Consider the following 19,295-nt stretch of genomic DNA (forward strand, 5'->3'; position numbering starts at 1 on the left):
ATATTTTAACATGATTTATATTATACATAAGTATGTATTACATATATAAATATATACATGCATGTGTGTGCATTTATTTATACATATAAATATACACAGTGCACACATATAAACAGATTTTTATTTATGGATGTGATTAATTGCGATTGATCGATTTGACAGTAATAATATTAATATAAAGGTTATAAAGAGATGGATTATTTTCACATTTTAAGTTTCAATTATTTTGAGGGTTGATGTAGCTGAGCAACAATTACATTTTAATGGTATCTTGAGACTCATATAAAGTTAGCATATACAGCTTTATATAGTAGCTATCAAATATGAGCGGTGAAAAAAATATCACGCATGCCTTCACACTTCACTTTTAACACATGTTCTGTAATGTGAGGAAAAGAGTGCGAACCATGTGCAATGTGTGATATGACTAAACAAGAAATCATGTGTAAAAAGGTGTTAAGGAGAAATAAATTAATGTAACATTTACTGTTATGATGTAAACATGTACCTGTGTATATGCTGGCGCTGGAGGCAGGGATTCCAAACTGAGACTCAATGAACTTGGGGATAAAAGTGATAAAAGCAGTGACAATGGCACTCTCGGCCGTGTAGGACAGACTCACGAACAGGAATGTCATGTTGCTGAGGATCCTTATGGCAGCCTTGGGGAGGTCTGTACAATAAGAGAAAAAAAAAACCTGCATCAGCAACTGCAAATACTAATAACCGTTAAAAGGCCTACATAAAAATTCAGTAATATTTTATTTAAATAAATAGAGAAAAATTAAATACTAAAAACTATGATATAAGCCATTACAACATTAAAATATGCAGTATAATAAATAGATATTCATATTGTCGTTTGCTAAAAAATTCATTTAAAAGTTCAATTATTAGTACTTTTAAATACTAATTTTAAGTGAGTGTTAGATGATCGTATGTCTTTACAAGACATTTTTTATAAAGACATTTTGTAAGAATATAAAAATATTTATTTTCTGTTTAGTCCTTGCTTAATAGAAGGGTTAAAAAATGTGATGTATTGTGCCACTATGATTGCTTAGATCAATAAAAATTCAAGATGCATTTTTAACCATACCAGTGCCATATAAAAGGGAATGCAAAAAACTAAAATCAGTTTGAATGCTACAAATAAACTTTAAAATATTCAGTAAGATAAATGGATATTAATTTTGTCTTTTGCTAAAAATTACATTAGACACAAATTAATAGTGCTTTTAAATACATTCAAGTGAGCGATGATAGAAAAGGTAATCTAAATCTCAAAATAAAGAAAATAAGCATTAATGTATAATATTAGTAGATATATATTCAATACCAAAAGAGATAAAAAAAATAAATAAAAAAAACTATAATATAGGCCAATAACCAGCATAGTACCAATAAACAGTGCATCAAAAAATAGATTTTTTAAAAATAAATAACAGAATAATAAAAATTATAAAATGAAATAAACTTAATTTCATGCTAATTTGTCTTCAAGATGTGCTTGTGGTGACAGACGCGACCCGCTTTCTTTTCCCCATTATAAGGTCTCAAACCAGTCGTAATCCATACTAACAGATGTTTGCTGTTCTAATAGGGTAAAGATAGCTAAACCTAAACATGGTGTCTCCACAGCTCTACTGGATTCATCGCTTAATCTATTTAAATCCCATAAGTTTTAGCCAATTGCTTCATGGCCAACAAAGCTGCCTCTTTTAATTAGCAGGTTAACGCTGTTGCGATGTTTCCATGGTAAATGAACTATGATCAAACTTTAATTTGCTCCTGAAGGTTGAACTCTCATACCATCTATGGGAACTATGGGACTGACAGGAGAGATATAGAAGCCAGCCAGATTAGAAGCTTTACCCACTTATGAATAAAACAGCTTGTCTCTCTCTACATCGAAGTCTCAGAAACTACTCTAGCCTACTGTAAGGCATTGTAGAACAGTTGAAATGTGGAAAGCCTAGTTATGCAAACACATGCAGGCTGGGGGGAATGGAAGTAGGTTACAGTGGGTTTATAGAACAAGGCTTGTCTTGATTGTAGTCACTTGTGTATATTTGTCAAAGCGGGACAAAAGTCTCTCCAGGCAAATAATAATTGCCACTTATCTGGATACAGTTTAGACACAGTGTGATGAGAATAGCAATGAGATTTATACCACTCAATTGACACTGTTCTATTTTGAAGTCATAATATATATTTAATTTTAGGTTTTAATATATTTAATTTAAGTAAATAATTCTTTTGATGGCAATATTCAGCAGCCATTTCTCCAGTCTTCATTGTCACATGATCATTTAGAGCTCTAGAGAGATGTTGATTTGGTGCTCACAAAATACTTCTTATTATTATCAATTTTGAAATGTTTTGTAAAAACTGTTATACTTTTTTAAATATCTTTACATGGAAGTAAAAACAAAAAAAAAACAAACAAAAAAAAACAACAACATTAATTTAAAGTGGCCCTGCTATAGGTAATGAAAGGTTCATATTTTGGTTTTGGTAGACCCCAACAACAGGCTAACATGCGTGTAAGGTGTAAGGTTACCTTATTCCTCAACGAATCCCAAAAGTTTTGCTCAACAATTTGTTTTTCCAAACCCCTCCTTTAGGTGATGCTAATCTGCGGCGATTGGTCTCGTTATCATTTCATTATGCCTAATGCCTAATAAAGCAGCGTTTATAAGCACAGTGCTGCCTTTTGTACAGCGTTACTGGGGAAACCACAATTTGTACCGCTCCAAAAGCCGCACCTAGTGGCAAAGAATGAATTTGCATTTTCATTCAGACCAACGGGAAAAGACCCAACAAGTGGGCGAGCGAACGTCAACATAAAACAACTTGGGATTCATTTAAAAAATGACTGATTTCAATGATTCAGAGTCAACTATTTCTTTTGAGAGAATAATTTTATACACAGTACACTTTCAGATTTAAAACTTTGCTGGATGTTGACTTTATATTCACTTTATATTTATTATTATTTTAAACATTCATCTTATTTAATTACTTGCTTTATTTTTTGTTGTAAAGCAGAAACTTCAACTCTCAGATAAAGTGTCAGCGGTATTTCCTCAACTTCCTAGAAGCAGAGTAACTGCAGTTTGGTAATAAACAGGACCTTATTAGTGATGATGGGGGCAGAATTGTCTTTAATGCTCTTCCCAGATGAATAATGAAAAGCAGCTTCTGCTAGTTTACGCAGTGTCCATTTATAACTTTTTAAGCTTGATCATCAATCTACAGTTTTTATAGCAGCATTTGAAAATCTCCTGACAGAAGTGGCCAGCATCGGTGTTATTAAATAAGAGCGGGACAAACCCTAATGGTCAAAGGTCTCGGCTGATAACTGAAAGACTGCAGGTTCACATCCTGTCCCGAGAAGGACACTAAACCCCACAGGACTGTCTTTATAATAACTGTACTCTAAGATGTTTAACGAAAGCATTTGCTTTAAATCACACAATCACCCCTTAAACGATCAATCTGCAGTGAAGGAGTTTTACAATAAGGTTTTCAATATTATGACTGAAATGCTGATGATTTCTCAGAATGTGTTGAGGACAGAAATAACCATGTCTTCAAGGTGTACATGCACGGTTTCTGTAGTGTGTATTATCACATGACCTTTATCAGATACACACCTTTGATGTCCTTCCCAAAGCCCATAGAGGATGCCACAGTCTGGCCTTTGCTGTTGGATTTCTCTTTCAGGACGTCATCATCATTAGAGGTGCTGTCTACCCCATGCTTTTTCTTCTTCTTTTTGTGACGAGGGGGCAGCTTTTTAGGGAAAGCGAACATGGGGAAAATGACCAACAGCATGGCGAAAGCACAGAGCAGGAAGCCACTCCACCTAAGAACAGAGAAACATGGATTAATGATAATTAGGCTTTTGTTTGATCTTTACAGAACAAACACAATGAATCAGATCAATTTTTTGCAAAGTGTGCTCAAAAAGTGGTCAAATTTAATTTACACCATTCTTTTAATGGCCGGAATTAATATATGAATTAAAACCTCCAGCTTTATTCTTAGAAAAATGTGCTCAGAAAGTAGTTCAAATAAAATGTATGTTTGCTTTTAAAGGCTGAAATGATTTATTTTATTTTATTTTTTTAATTTGGATCTCCAGTTTTACATGCAGTAAAATGTGGTAAAAACTGAATTAGTTATTCTTTCAAATTCTGGAATGAAATAAATTCACTAAAATGGGCATTTCCAGTGTTATTTTTGGTTAAATGTTTTTAGAAATTGGTAAATTCTATCAAAGGCTGGAAAGAAATGAATGAACTGATATGGAGATTTCCATTTTTTAGTAAAATGTACTCAAAAAGTGGTAAAAGTATATGTTATTCTTTCATAGACTGGAATGAAGTTACACACACTCTGATGCAGAACTGATCTTACCAGTTACCCACAAAGCGTGGATCACTTTGCTCAATGTTGATGTTGGTTTTGGGATCCACGTAGAAGCCGATCAGAACGCCTCCAAGCAGGTACCCTGCAGCTGGCCCCAGAGCCCCCATCACATACATAATAGCTGAAAGACACAAACAACCACACATTACAAACCACGCTCTGTACACCACGTCATCATTTTATTTTTTCATTTCACAGGACGTCTGATTAAAGCTGTTCCTGTTCTTTCCACTTTCAGTGCCACTCTTGACTCACATTGAGATGATGAAGAGCATGGAGAGCTAAATCATTAACAGTGCGTCATGCTTCCACTTAGTTAAAGAACATCATGTATTAGTAGCAGTTTTCTAACTGCCTTGCAGCTCTGTTTATACACCAGATATGACATTATATGGAGGACACAGAACATTAGTTAGAAAACAGATAAGAGAAATGTAGTCGATTTTTTTTAGTTAATCAACAACATGCAGCATGACCAGTGTAGTCTGATTCCCATAAAACAATGACTTTTCCAAGATTATTTTTAGCAAATCAAAAATATACTGCATGACCTGTGCAGTCTGATTGTGGAACAATGACACTTATGAGTTCTTATGAAATATAAAAAACTAAATACAGAACCACCAGTGCATTCCAGCAGAAAGTTTTCTGAAAAATTACTCATATGAGCTAGTTATTTTTTTTATGAATTTAGAGAAACGGCATGCAGTTTGAACGTTTAATAAATGACACATTATAAGCTGGTTATTTTTATTAAATAAAAAACATTCAAGATGACCAATATAATCTAACTGACTCCCAAATAAAAAAAACTGCAATTTTTGTCATCAGTGTCAATATCACAAAAAGCTAATGCTACTCAACCTCTTTGAATACAAATAAATAGTCAGTGATTAAATAAAAATAAGAAATAAATTACAAGCAATAGGACAACAACAACAAAAAACTACGGTTGAACAAATAAATAAGAAATGCTACATTGTATAATCAAATGCGATAGATGAGAAGTCCAAAAACTCCACCAGTTGACAAATTTCTACCGGTATATCACCGGTATAAGTGTGACCAACATAAACCAACTGACTCCTTGGGTTGCTTTTAGTTAGTTTATGCACATTATGTTTGTCAATAGTATTTTATAAAAATAACTTAATGGATGTTTAGTATTGTTACCAAGTATATGGTAGACCTCAAGAAACTAAAGCGTATAATATGAGTTTTGTCCGAACACATTAGTGACTTTATTTAATACTGCAACAAGATTAGCCAACAGTTTTGGAGATTTCAGCCTTTATCCATTTAAGTAGATACAAGATGTACTCGCATGACTGGAAATAGCCTGGAGGTGACACCATAAATGACTGCAGAGTGCACTGACTATAGCTTTAAAAGGGACTTTAGCGGCATTTGTTAATCCTCGACATGGACAGGTGCATATGCAAGGCTCGATTCCTTTTGTGTTGTTGCTTTTGAGGCTGGAGGGATGTGTGTACTGTTGGGAGATCATTATCCCTACAGTCATCTGTTTGCGTCTGTTCACAGAAAGCAGCATTGGACTCTTTCCGCCTCCACATGGCCCAAGCGGCTGCCAAACTGGTTCTGATCCAGCCAGAAGCTCACACAGAACCGAGGCAGGTGCAGCAACAAAACTAGGCCTAATCTCTAATCTGTCTCAGGACGGGGAAAGGTTTGGCCAAAGGCCTGCCGGGTTATATAACACAAGTACAAACATGTTGAGGGAGACAGATAAGTCACTTTTTATTTGATGTAAACAGGACTATGTTGGCTTAGACTCTTGTCTCCTGTCCTTACGTGAGACCTCTAAAGCTAGACCTGAGAGAATGAGCCAAATCTAACACACACACACACACTTGCACATTACAGGCAGAGCGGCATGACATTGGGGAAAGATATTTCACACTCTGAACCATATTTAGCAATGGGTGATGATCATACAGTGAAATAGGAGAGGCCGATTTTTGCTTGATTACATATTATGCTGCTTTTAAGTCTTCCTGGGAAATTCGTACTTATGAGTTTGGACACTATACCATTACAGTGTGAGATGATTCTGGTTGGAATAAAATAAATGTATTGGTTAATTTCTTCTCTTTTTTTGTGATGTGCTGAAACTAAAATCTGTCCAATACTGATAAAACTGGCAATGCCTGCTTTTATTAAGCTATACTACATTAAAAAAGAAAATCAAAACACACTAAAACTAAATAAATAAGGAAAATAAGTACATATAAAATCACAATTAAACTCCACTGAAGAACCTTTTTGTGTCTAAATGGTTCCATAAAAAACCTTTAACCTTTGAAGAACCTTTCTGTTTCACAAAAGTTTCTTTGTGGCAAAAGAAGGTTCTTCAAATTATGGAAAGGTAAGAAAGAGTTTGTTTTTAAAAGATCCTTTGACTGAATGGTTCTTTGTGGAACCAAAAATGGTTCTTCTTTGGCATCGCTGTATAGAACCTTTTAAGCGCTTTTATTTTTTAAGAGTGTAGGACTGCTGCACAATTTGTGAAAAGAATCTTATTGTGATTTTTCCTGATATTGTGATTTAATATAATTCCAAATTAAAGTTTTAGGTTTGCTGCACCTGTTCAGACTGCAAAATAATTTCATTTTACACTGCATCTATAAAACTGCAGTACTAACATTTATATTACAATACAATTTCTTAATTTTCAAACATTAAACCAACAATCTGCAACATACAGTGATGAAGATGCACATAAGATTTGTAAGTGATGCTTTAGTTACATATTTAACGTTTTCATGATGCCACAGATAATTATGGGAATTATTTGTCACGCAGGCCTGTCACTTCATAAATGAGAAGTATATTCATGCAAAGTTCACTGCTAATCTTCAACAACAATGCACAGTATGTTTGGGGGTCATTCGATTTATTGCTAAGGCATTTTTATTTTTAATTATTTGCATTTTCTGAAGTTTTAAGACACTACAATCCAACACCTGGTGCAGATTCTGCATCATGTCCTTGTTTCACAGTCCTGTTTGATAAAACCTCGCAAACATCTGCATTGCAAAAATGTAGACATGATACAATATGTATTTTAGAGAATTTAATGGCCGGATTTGCTGTTAGTTTAGTCAATGTATGGTGCTTGTAATATGATTGCTTTTAGTCACAAACCCTTTCATTCTGCCTTTAGCCTTCAACAAATACACAAGAAATCAGTTTAAAAAGCAAGCTGTGTCATTGTGAAGCACTTACAAGCTAATGTGTCACAGCCGAGAAATAGCATGGCAGAGAGTCTGAAACATGTCTCCCATAATTCTTTTGTGCATTTCAAAGCGTGAGCAGAGGAAAATAACGCTGCAAGCTTTTCCCGTAATGCTATTCATTTATACACATGGGTGGCTTTCTTTGCAAACTCTGGAACACTGGGGTCTCAATTAGTTTTTACTTCTCAAATATTCAATCAGCCTTATCTATGGCCTAATTAAATAACATGTTCTTCTAAAATACCCCTGGAGACTATGGGAGAAGGGAGAAATTACTCCTAAAAGCACAAAAGCTGGTGATAAATGCTCTTATCAGCCCAAAGCAGAAATGTCCAGCACACAGAACCAAACAGCAGCTGGCCAACATCTAACAAATAGAGAGAGGAAACAGCAATCAGTCTGATACAGAGGACTAAACTTCACTAGTCTGAAGCAGTCAATTTATTAATCATGAATTCATTAATAATTAAAGCCATGTTATTAGTGCTTCTGTGGTACCAGGCTTCCAATTTGACTGCACAGCACAAGCAGATAGAAATTTACTATAAAGGATGTGAAACCAGAGTGGCATGTCATTACATTAATGCTTCAATACTAATCCACTTTAACAATGAGAAATGCTCACACTGAGCACATAATAAGTATTGGGAAAGACTGGCATAAATCCTCTAAAGTCTCACTTAATGAAGTGAAATCTCTATTTCAATGTAAAGTAATTGAGAAGCAACAAATTATGTTTCATTTTATCTCCTTACTGAACAGAAGGAACAGGAAACAGCTGATGTCTCTGGATGAACAAAGGTTGAATCATTTTTTTTTTTCTGGGTAAAACGTGGTAATGAAATACCAGACATAGCCTTGATATAAAGACGAAAATGTGTGATGCATTTTTATTGCATAAAAAAAAAACAAAAAAAAAACAGGCATGCCAGTTTATCAGTAAGTGTTGGGTCGAGACTTTGAGGTGAGTCAGTTTTGAAATCTTTGGCATGGCAAACATCACTGAAAGAGATTATGCTTGCTGTGAGTGAATGAAAGCCTGTTTTAGCCTTAATGTAGAAACTGCTAAATAAAGTTTAAAATAAGGAATAAAGTTGCATTGTGAAATATAAAGTCCAATTGTGAGATATATATATATAAACATTTGTGATAAGCTATAATAAGATATAAAATGACATTGCAAAGTAAAGTTTGTGAGAAATACTGTAGCTGCACTGTGAGATATAGTTGCAATTATGTGGAAAAAGTTGCATTAAAGATATAAGACATTACAAGATATAAAATGACATGACAAAATATAAAGTCACATTGTAAAATACTCTCATTTACAAGAAATAAAGGCAAATAGTGAGATATGGTCCAACTTTGAGATATAAAGTCCCACTGTTTAGATGCAATTACATGAAAAAGTTGTGATAGTATATATATATTATTATAAGATATAAAACTGAATTGCGAAATAAACACATAGTAAAATATGACATCACATTTACAAAAAAATTAAGCAATTTTGTGATGTATAGCGTCGCTGGTAGATAAGTCACATTTTGCAATATAAAAACTGGGAATGACCCAAAAAAATGGGTCTAACTGCAATAAAGTATTGGCACGATCTTCGGCCCATGATTTAAAATGTGTTTTTTTTTTCCCAAAATTTGTAAATTTTTCATTGGTTACAGAACAACTGCATTTCTAACCCTATCCATATGCTTAAACTTCATTTGAACTTTTCCTTATCTTTAAAATCTGGTCAGTTAATGAATATTATTCATATTAAAACCAAAAAGGTTCTCACTTTCATAATGCTAGTCCACGTTGTTTATTCTTTATCCAATAATCATTATGACAGACTTTCACAAAACAGCTTTTGAGCACACAAAGCCAATCCATAATCATTAATATATGTAACGGATATGCAGATCATCGATTCATGTGTTTAATTCAGACTTTCCAAATGAAACTCTTTTTGCACCAAGTGCCTGGCGCCAGCCTGGCTGGACTTAAATTATTTACGATGCCCATGCGAGCTTCAAAGAAGAAATGAAAATCCCCAACCACATTCCAACACTGGAGACAAAGGAAACCTTTCGTATAAGTTCCTTACTTTCATTTTATTATTAATATGTATTTTAAATATGTTTATGGATTGCATAAAATGGTTAATCCTTGTTATGTGAAGAGTATAAGTGCTAAGCTTATACTTTAGGAAATGTCTTTCCTCACTTTAACCTTCTCAAAGAGAGCCATGTTTCTGCAACCCCCACTTTTGCAGGTCGTAAAAGTTTACGACCACACAGGACAGGAGAGAAGCCAAATCACTGGCTTCTTTTGAACAATGCATTCTATGGAATGTATTCATTAACTTTCTGTTTTATGTTTTATACATGTATTACGTATTCCCTTTTGGTACATTTAGATGTTTCCCAAACATCTGCAGTGTTATCATGTGTTAATCAAATCTTTAAATTGAATGTAACTTCATGTTTTGATAACATATACCTATTATGTTTAGTCTTGTTCTGATCGTCATGTTCTGACAAACCCATTTATCTAGAACAAAGTAATGAAAAATGTATTTAATCTGAATTACAAACTTGCTAGAATAATCCCTGGAATTTGGACAATCCCTAGATCACCAGGAGTGGTTGTCTTCACAGAGACAAAGGAACTTTTCCCTCCGTTTCAGGTCGCGGACTTTCATTGGCTGTTTACGCGAAAAAGGGGCGTGAACCATTTCAAGCCATAAGAACGACCGAACAAGGTCCGCCCGCTCTCTTCTTCTTCTTCCTCTTCTTCTCGTTCTTGGTTCTCGGACACGCTGCTCTCCAACGTTGCTTCCGCGCGGCCTTTAGGCCGCGCTCATAGCGCAAACCCCCTCAGCACAGGGGCTGAGAGAAAAAGCCATTTTAATGGCTCCTTTAGAAGCTTTCGTTTCGTTCGTTTCTTTTCTTTTCTTTACTAAGTTTATTCAACTATTCGCCTCTCCACGCAAGGGAGACGAATTCTGGAACATTGTTTGGTGAACCTTTCAAATACCGCGCGAGGACAGAACAAAGGACCACGTGCTCCACGCTCACGCAAAGATCCAGCGAAGCGTGCACGCGCGTCACATGGCCTCCGGCACACGCCACGCACATTTGGACATTTTTGCAAGTATCACTTTCTCTATGGAGATTTAAATGCTGCTTTAAATTGTTGCTATGATCTGATTTGTTGTTGGCTTCTAAAAGTTACTGACTATGATTTTCATACCTGAGCTCCTTATGTGATCTCATTCTCTCTCTCTCTCTCTCTCTCTCTTTTATTTGGATTCGTTATGTCTTGTATAAAGCTTACTGTTTGTATTGTCGTACGCATATTTACTCTGTGTGATTTGTAGTTTGATGTATTACTAGTTTAATTATTAAAAACCCATATACTGACGATTGGCTTGGACTCCACCCCACTCACATTACAAGTCCCTGAGATGTCTGATCTATAGCTACAAGCTCTAAATTTAGAAACTAAATTTATCATAAGGATAGGATAATGTTTTCATGGCCAGAGAATATTTTTCCTTGAATTATAATAAGTGATAACTTTATTGGAAATTGATAGTCAATTTGGTTTGCTGGTCAAACCACTGTTTGATTCGCAGTAATTTACAGTAAGGCATATCACAACAATTGATATGAAGAATGGAATATGGACATATTAATGAGCAAATTACAATGCCCTGTAATTATTTATTGATATAGGCAAATTGAGCTATTTTTCATAATCAATCAAATTTAATGTAACTGTCATCTGAGATCTAAATTAATCATATTCCTGATTAATTATTCAAATTCCCTATATATCATTTGAGTTAATTATTCTGTAAGACTCATTGTTGTTACATTATGGTGGAGGATGCTGGCAATTCAAACTTCGTTTTGTGAGCAATCAATCTATGTATATGGTTTTTAATAATTTCTGCACGTGCGCTATGAAATTATGTAATGTTACTTGTGAGATAAGTCGCAAGACGCGAACTCACTCAACTGACTGAGGCAAAAAGCTGGTCAGTCAGCACGCTAGATATTTGTAGAAACTTAACAGTATAGTCACTGTTATTTTTAATGAAAGTAAACTGCAGTATAATGTTAAAAGTATCCTCTTAAGAAAGACCAAAATCTTTTCACAGTGAGAACATTTTAATATGAATAATTAAAAGATAAAGAAATCTTTTATTAGTTGCAACATGTAAATCTGAACATGAGCGATGTTCCTCTGATTCAGTTAAAAAGGCCTTGCTTATTAAATATCGTTATTGAATTCGTGGTAAACCACAGTAATATTCAAAAATATAAACGATAAAAACTCCTGGTCTAAAATTGGCTTAGCTACCTGATTTTTAAACCTAAAACATTTAAATCATAAGTGCTATTTTGATAAATGTTTATTGGAGTCAACAGTTGGAAAAGTCCTGTTTTTATTACAGTTGTGTTTTGGAAGTGAACGGATCCTTCTTCAACCTATGTTAATATAGCACCTCAGAGATTAAAACTTTGTTTGTTACTTGTGATTTTTGATGCAGAAGATCAGCCTGACAAACGATCAGATAATTTCTAAGTCATATTGAAATTGTAATTCCTCTATCTAAACACCAGGAGGAACGCGTGGGTTAGAAATTTCAGGGTACGCCCTGCTTTCTGATTCCAGCTTGCATGAGTGCAAAGCTGCCATCCTGTGGCCATTTCAGATAATGCGCTCTGATTGCTAATTTATAATCCCTTGTGATGTATTTGAATTAGATGTCTAAATTCTCGTTAAGTATTTGCATTTACAGCTTTGCTCGTGCGAATATTATTACAGGGAAACAAAAGAAGGTTCCCTGCCTTTGACTATTTACATTTACTTTGAGTTTAGTTCAAACATGATTTGAATTAAAATGTAATTGTTTAATAGTGGAAATCTAGATGTGTCAGGTCAACCACTGATTGACCCACTTAGAAGGTAAGCCATCTAGTGGCAGTCTCCTGTTAAATCGACTAACAGACCTCTGTCTTTTCCATTCTGTTTTGAAATTGCATGTCCACTTTTACCCCTTTTGATTAATCTCACCCTGTTTGATTAATTTCATGATCATTAATGATAACTTACAAGCTATCAATGGTTATTATAGGATTTTATTCAGATGTTCCTTTTAATTCTTACATGCTTATTTTAAATTTTGATTTAAACCAGTTTTGAATTTTTAATTTGAATTAAGTTTTCTGCTCAGCAGGTTAAAGACAGAGAAGCAGTACTTCCCCCCCCCCCCCCCCCCTTGTGGTGAAAACCAGCTACTCCTTCTCCCTTGTTTCATTCCTGTCTTTTAATTTGATGTTTATTATTTTTCTTCTCTCTTTTGACTTAGGTTATTTTGATAATTACCATTATTATCAAAATTCTTTTGTTTTGTTTTATTATTATTAGGTAAAGCTGTTACCTCTCCTCTCTACATATGTAGTTACTCAATTGATGTTAAACAAACCAAACCTTAATTAACTTTAAGTCTCCTTTGTTCATCCTTTGTGTATTTGATTGTAAGAACTCCCTCGGTGATTGGTTCGTCATCTCAGGTTTCCAGTGAGCAAGGCTACCCGACCGGTGTTACCGATACTGGCTGCGAGTGAAACTCGGTTCCTCTTGTCTCAAGAGACATCAGCAATTTTGGCACTCCAAAGGTTGTGCTAAAAGCCACAAGCCATTCGAGACGGCGCCACGCCAGAGTAACGGAGGACCGGGGACACTGCGGTTCAGTGTTTGGGGAGCACCGGGGAGGTTGACCAAGCCACTGGTTCCCACCTGAATGACTTCAATCCAACCAGGTGAACCAAAAGTGATAAAACCTATCCACTTATTATAAGCCACAGAATATTAGATATTCCCCCGGATATATTTTAAGTGTTCTGACCCTTTTGCTTCTTTAAGCCACACCATATTTCTAGGTTTCCTACCCAGATAGCCCACTCACCTGTTGGCCCTATCTTAAAACCTAGCAGTAGGCTTAGGCCTCCTTATTCCCACTAACACATTGTGTTTCTATTGTTTTCATCTCATTTCAAGTGTTGTGCTTCACTTTGATCTTTTTCTACCCTCTGTTCTGTTGTGATTTGTTTCTTTCATTTCACATAGAGACAGTAACCTGGGAGCCACCAACGAAGTTAAATAGTAGAGCGACCACCAGCAGCCGGTGTCATCACACAACCCGCTAGGCTACTGCCTGTCAAATCTCCATTTCAGGTCCTTCGTTGACCCAAGTTAATTGGCTACTTAACTGTCTGACTGTTTGCATCAGTCAGCCCCAAAATTCTCATAAACGGCACAGCCCGTATGAATATAGCTCGTTAAACGTAGAACAAACTTGCATTGGTCTTTTTGTGTGTGTGTGCTGTGCTTCTCTCGCCGACAGAGAATCAGGATGTTCCAGGCATCCAGTCCAGCAGTCCACGGGGGCCACCTCTCGACATGGTTGAAAGCAGTGACGACCCCCTTCCTGCCCAAGGACGCCAGTAACCTGCAGCACCCAGAGCAACTAGACACCGAGCTAGATGAACTGATGGCACGCGATCCAAACCAAAGCGACTACTACAGAGAACTCGCCAGGATCTTCGGAAGCCTAGTTCACATTCTCGTCGCCCAGGCACGGCTCAGTGAACGGAGCAACATCGCGGAGGAGGCCTGGAAGGACCAGGCCCCAACCCAGAGTCATCTTGATCAGCTCCTCCTCGAGACCCAGAACCAGCGCGAGAAAGAGGACGACACAGATCCAGAGCTACAGAAAGGAGTTGAAAGACTTCACAATGCCCTGCAAGATCTTCGCCTCGACACAGATCAAAGAGAACAGCTGGAGAGAGAAGCCAGAAAAGACCTCAACAAAAAACTCCAGCAAGGTGACGCTCTCCTAAAAAGAGCAGAGACTGAACTGAAAGAAAGAGACTATAAAACCTGGGCCTGCAAAACACACTTGCAAGCGGCCCGAGCTAAATTCAACAAGCTTACTCTGCAGAGAGATGACCTCCAAGATGAACTTGACACTGTTCACACAGAACTGAGACAATCTCACAGATTACAGAGTGGCTGGATCGGAGAAACGCACACCACAAAATTTCTCCCGGGCCGCCACTCCAACCCTTTCAGCCAAGAACCCAGAGCTGGAAAAGGGGGTGTAATCTCCCTTCTAAGGAAATCACCAGCCAGCTTGCAAGAACATCTGTCAACAACGGAGGGAAGAGAACCCTTCCAGAGAACGCATGTCACCAAACCCTGCACTGCTCACAGAGAACTTCACAAGCTAGCCAGAAGCATCTCTACATTCATTCCAGATCCTGCAGGAGGACATGATGTTCATGCTTCTTTACAAGCCATTGACTTTCATTTGCAAACTGTCGCCAACGTGACAGATGTGAACACATTGTACCTGTTAAAAATCACGGCCAGCCGTGATGTGCATTGCTTTCTGGATCGTCAACCAGAGACTGTCAAAGCGTACTACCAGCAACTGCTACAGACTTTGATTCTTGAATTCTCTGATCCAAACTCAGACCATGGGCTCCTTATTGCTATGGACCTCAAACAGGGCCGATTTGAAAACCCACAGACTTTCTGTAGTCAGCTACGAAACACCCACTTCGGAGCATGCAACGAACCAGGTATGGAACAGGATTTCAACTTAAAAACTCTGTTCCTCCCAAACCTACATGCCAGTTGGAGTTTTCATCTCAGAGTCCCAGCGTGTCCACGTAACAGGACTACACAAGAGTTACGGAACTTAGCCCACAAAGCTTGCACCAAGCAAAAGACTATTTGTGAAAAGACTGTGAAAAATCCCAACGTCTCTGTCTCTGAGCACTGCTTGGAGCTAACCTTAGATGGCACCCTACCACACCACAGTCACAGACATTTTTACAGAGAGTCAATACCGCTCCAAGCCAGCAGAGGGCAACACAATCGTAATGGTGCTCATCCAATGCACCAGAGCGAGCGATTCCTACCAACCAGGACACAAAGCCCCAACATCCGGCAGTGGAACCACTCTCGACTCGACACTGGTAAGCTCAGTCCGTCATCTACAGACCACAGAGCTAACTGTTACAGCACAAAGTGACAACAACACCCAAGCTCCACAGTCAACAGCTGCACACCCTGAACGAGACAGCACAGGTCCTCACACCAGGTACCACAAACACAAGTTACCAGAAAATGCTGTTTTGACTACCTGCCTTCGCAGCGAGCTACACAAGACCGGTCCTCACCAACCACCGATCGTCACACCTGCCCTGATGCCAACATTCCTGGGCAGCCTTGTCAAAAAGGGGGTGGGCCGAAAAGGAGTCAACAGGGAAGACCTGATCGACACAGGATTAAACCTGACGGTGATCTCATCTTACCTTTTCAAAAGACTCCAATTTGAAGCTAAGAGACAAGATCGAACTCTTACACCTCAAACTTATGAACTGAATGTACAGGTGTACAGACAGGATGACATCCAGTTTGAACAGGTTGTTTCCATTCACCTGACATTCGTTCCGATGAGTCTAATACATCCCATGTATGTCCCACCAATGAACACTCATACATTGCTCATCGACAAAGACCTGCTAGAACACTTTGACCCTTTTCTGAACTTCAAACAGCTAAAAGACTTTGCTCAAGTGCGAGAACCTCTTTCTCTCCAGCCACACAGGTTGCTAGAGCCAGACTGTCAGGTCGCAGAGGTCACGGGAACTCCCACAGAGCCAGACGGTCAGGTCACAGAGGTCACGGGAACCCCAGCAGCCAGCCATGAGTACAATGCCCTAACGACAGGCTCAAGTTCATGCCTCTGTACCTTAGTCAACAAACAGGGTACGGTGGTACCAGCTTACACCAAAGGGGTCGCTGTTCGGCTCAACCTGCAATGTGATCAAACCTTACACCACACGCTGGGTTTCTTCCAATCCTCACCTGAATGTGTGGAACTCGGACTCACACTTGCAAACAACAAGCATGTCAAACACCAACACCTGTTCCAGCAAGGTGATAACATCACAAAAACACACAATGTGATCGTGTACTGGAAGAAGGTAAAAGGACACTCGAAGCTACCAAGTCTAGACAAGGACTTTAAAGATCACACTAACACCCTTGCCAAAACTGGCACACTAAACAACATTCTGTGGTCACTCCCAACCCACCCACCCACATTCAAGGTTGAAGTGATTACACACAGCACAAGAACTTTACTAGCTAAACTGCCTACCTCAGAATCGCTTACGCAGGCTCCGTTGTCTACACAGACCAACATAGCGGACATGCGGGCTTCTGAAACCTTGATAATGACTTTGCTTTACCACCTCTTAGACCCCTCCATCCACCCTGGCAACCAGTCTACTGTCACTGGCAACCAAAGCCCCAGACCACTACATGATACACAAACCATGCTGCGTGCACAGAACAATATTGTGGGTCGTGCACCGTCTGACATCACAATGCCAGGGCTTGTAATGCCACGGAGCAAAAGGGGGATAATGCCAATATATTTCCATGACGCAGCATGTGCTGCACCACGCAGCACCAGAGCCACTGACAAAACACTGAAGCAAGCATCATGCCAGCAGCAAGATGTGGCAAAACATGGGCGAGGGCGAGCTAAACCCAGTCGCCGCCCACGAAGCAAAGAGACTGTCCTGTCCAACCAAAGACAGCCCTCGTTTGTTTCTTTCTCCCCTTTCTCTCTCTCTCTCCCTATTATCTGTACCAGGATGCTGCTGTGGTTTGCCGTGCCGTGCTGTCAGCCAAAGAGAGGACAGCTGCCACCGAGAAAACCGCTGAGACTCCTGACTACCGATGACAGGGCACACTACCCCAGCACTGTAACCGAATACAGCTGTACAAGGTTCCGATGGAGAGAGGACTCCCTCACTCACACTGAGGCCGATGTCAAACACCTGTTCAGCCAACATGAGAAAGTGACGGTTACACAAATGGAGTTAGGTGGACACCACCACCGCTCCAAACAGTTCCCGGGAGCTTTGCTTAGAGCCGCTGCTGCCGCCAGAATGTTTAACATTGTTATGTCCAGTGTCAATGCAGCGAACCAGACTGTAAACTCCTTGAAACCACTGTTTACTGTCTTCCAGAAGGACTTTACCTAGACTCAGCTGTTTACAGCATTAACAACAGACATGCTGTGGGAGGTTAGCTCCTCCAATGACAGCCTAACCACGGGTAAAACCCCACCGTACATGATACCTTTAAGCCTTGTGTTAACTGTGCTGTCTTACGCCATCACCATGCCAGCTGACCTGCTACAAATACACCTGGCCAACTCTCTGAATAGCGCCTTCCTACGGCACGTAAACCCCAAACAGAGAGAAGTGAACGTGCTCCTGAACCAACTCATCAGCGAGTCAAACCAAGTCTACAGACCTAAAGACATTGTCAGTGTCAGGATGTGGAAGAGCAACACCCACACCAAAACACACATTCCAAATGTGGTGGCCTACCACGACAGTGACACACAGCTGTACCTGGCCCCAAACATGCACATGTGTACCTTAACCAAAGACATTCATTATCTCTGCCTTAGCAAACCCTTCCTCAGACACAACTCTGAAGGAATCTGCGAGCTACAACCCTGGGTCAGCGATACGCGCTGCCCTGCCGAAGCCAAGCCTCGTACACAAGTCACAGAAACGCAAGCAGAGATTGTGGGTAACAGATGGCTCGTCAACACTCCTGTGCGCTCAGCTACGCTGACCTACGACCAGCATGACACCGCCACCCGTGCCAACCTGCTGGACCAAGTACTGAAAGGTACCACCCAACACATTGACATTACTCCTGTCGACACAGCCCTCCAAGCACTGTCTCGACAGCCCATTCTGAACCAGTCATCTGCGGTCCTAGCCTGGACTGCTGCCGACACTGCACGGGGCATCTCCACTGTCAGTGGTCCCGCCCTGACTCTTGGCGTGACCTTCATCCTATACAGGATACTCAACGAGATGCAAACCTATACAGCCAAACTCACGACAACTGTGGCTGGAGGTCTCCGATGGAATCCCCGGAAAAGGGACGCAAAGTCAAAGACAATACCGAACCTCACCAAGCTGAATCCTCAGCTTCAGGAACCACCTGTCATCATGACCCACCTGCTGCATGACCATCACGATTCACTTGTCATCTGCCCATCCTGATGATTGCCGTCCGTTGATGTCCACACAGGGACTTCATCTGACGGAAGGGGGATGTGTAACGGATATGCAGATCATCGATTCATGTGTTTAATTCAGACTTTCCAAATGAAACTCTTTTTGCACCAAGTGCCTGGCCTGGCGCCAGCCTGGCTGGACTTAAATTATTTACGATGCCCATGCGAGCTTCAAAGAAGAAATGAAAATCCCCAACCACATTCCAACACTGGAGACAAAGGAAACCTTTCGTATAAGTTCCTTACTTTCATTTTATTATTAATATGTATTTTAAATATGTTTATGGATTGCATAAAATGGTTAATCCTTGTTATGTGAAGAGTATAAGTGCTAAGCTTATACTTTAGGAAATGTCTTTCCTCACTTTAACCTTCTCAAAGAGAGCCATGTTTCTGCAACC

General features: G+C 39.0%; 1 protein-coding gene across 3 annotated transcripts in view; it reads right to left on the reverse strand.

Moving 5' to 3' along the window:
• Nucleotides 1-19,295, reverse strand: part of LOC128013375 (solute carrier organic anion transporter family member 5A1) — a 58,785-nt gene that overhangs the window by 17,807 nt on the left and 21,683 nt on the right. For all 3 annotated transcript variants that reach the window (XM_052596322.1, XM_052596321.1, XM_052596324.1), the window contains exons 3-5: nt 4,426-4,558; nt 3,660-3,871; nt 509-673 (exon numbers count right to left, since the gene is read on the reverse strand). In XM_052596322.1, coding sequence (XP_052452282.1) covers nt 509-673; nt 3,660-3,871; nt 4,426-4,558 — 510 coding nt within the window. The remainder of the gene's footprint in view (nt 1-508; nt 674-3,659; nt 3,872-4,425; nt 4,559-19,295) is intronic.

The sequence above is a fragment of the Carassius gibelio genome, chromosome B24, assembly GCF_023724105.1.
Source record: "Carassius gibelio isolate Cgi1373 ecotype wild population from Czech Republic chromosome B24, carGib1.2-hapl.c, whole genome shotgun sequence".
Taxonomy (NCBI): domain Eukaryota; kingdom Metazoa; phylum Chordata; class Actinopteri; order Cypriniformes; family Cyprinidae; genus Carassius; species Carassius gibelio.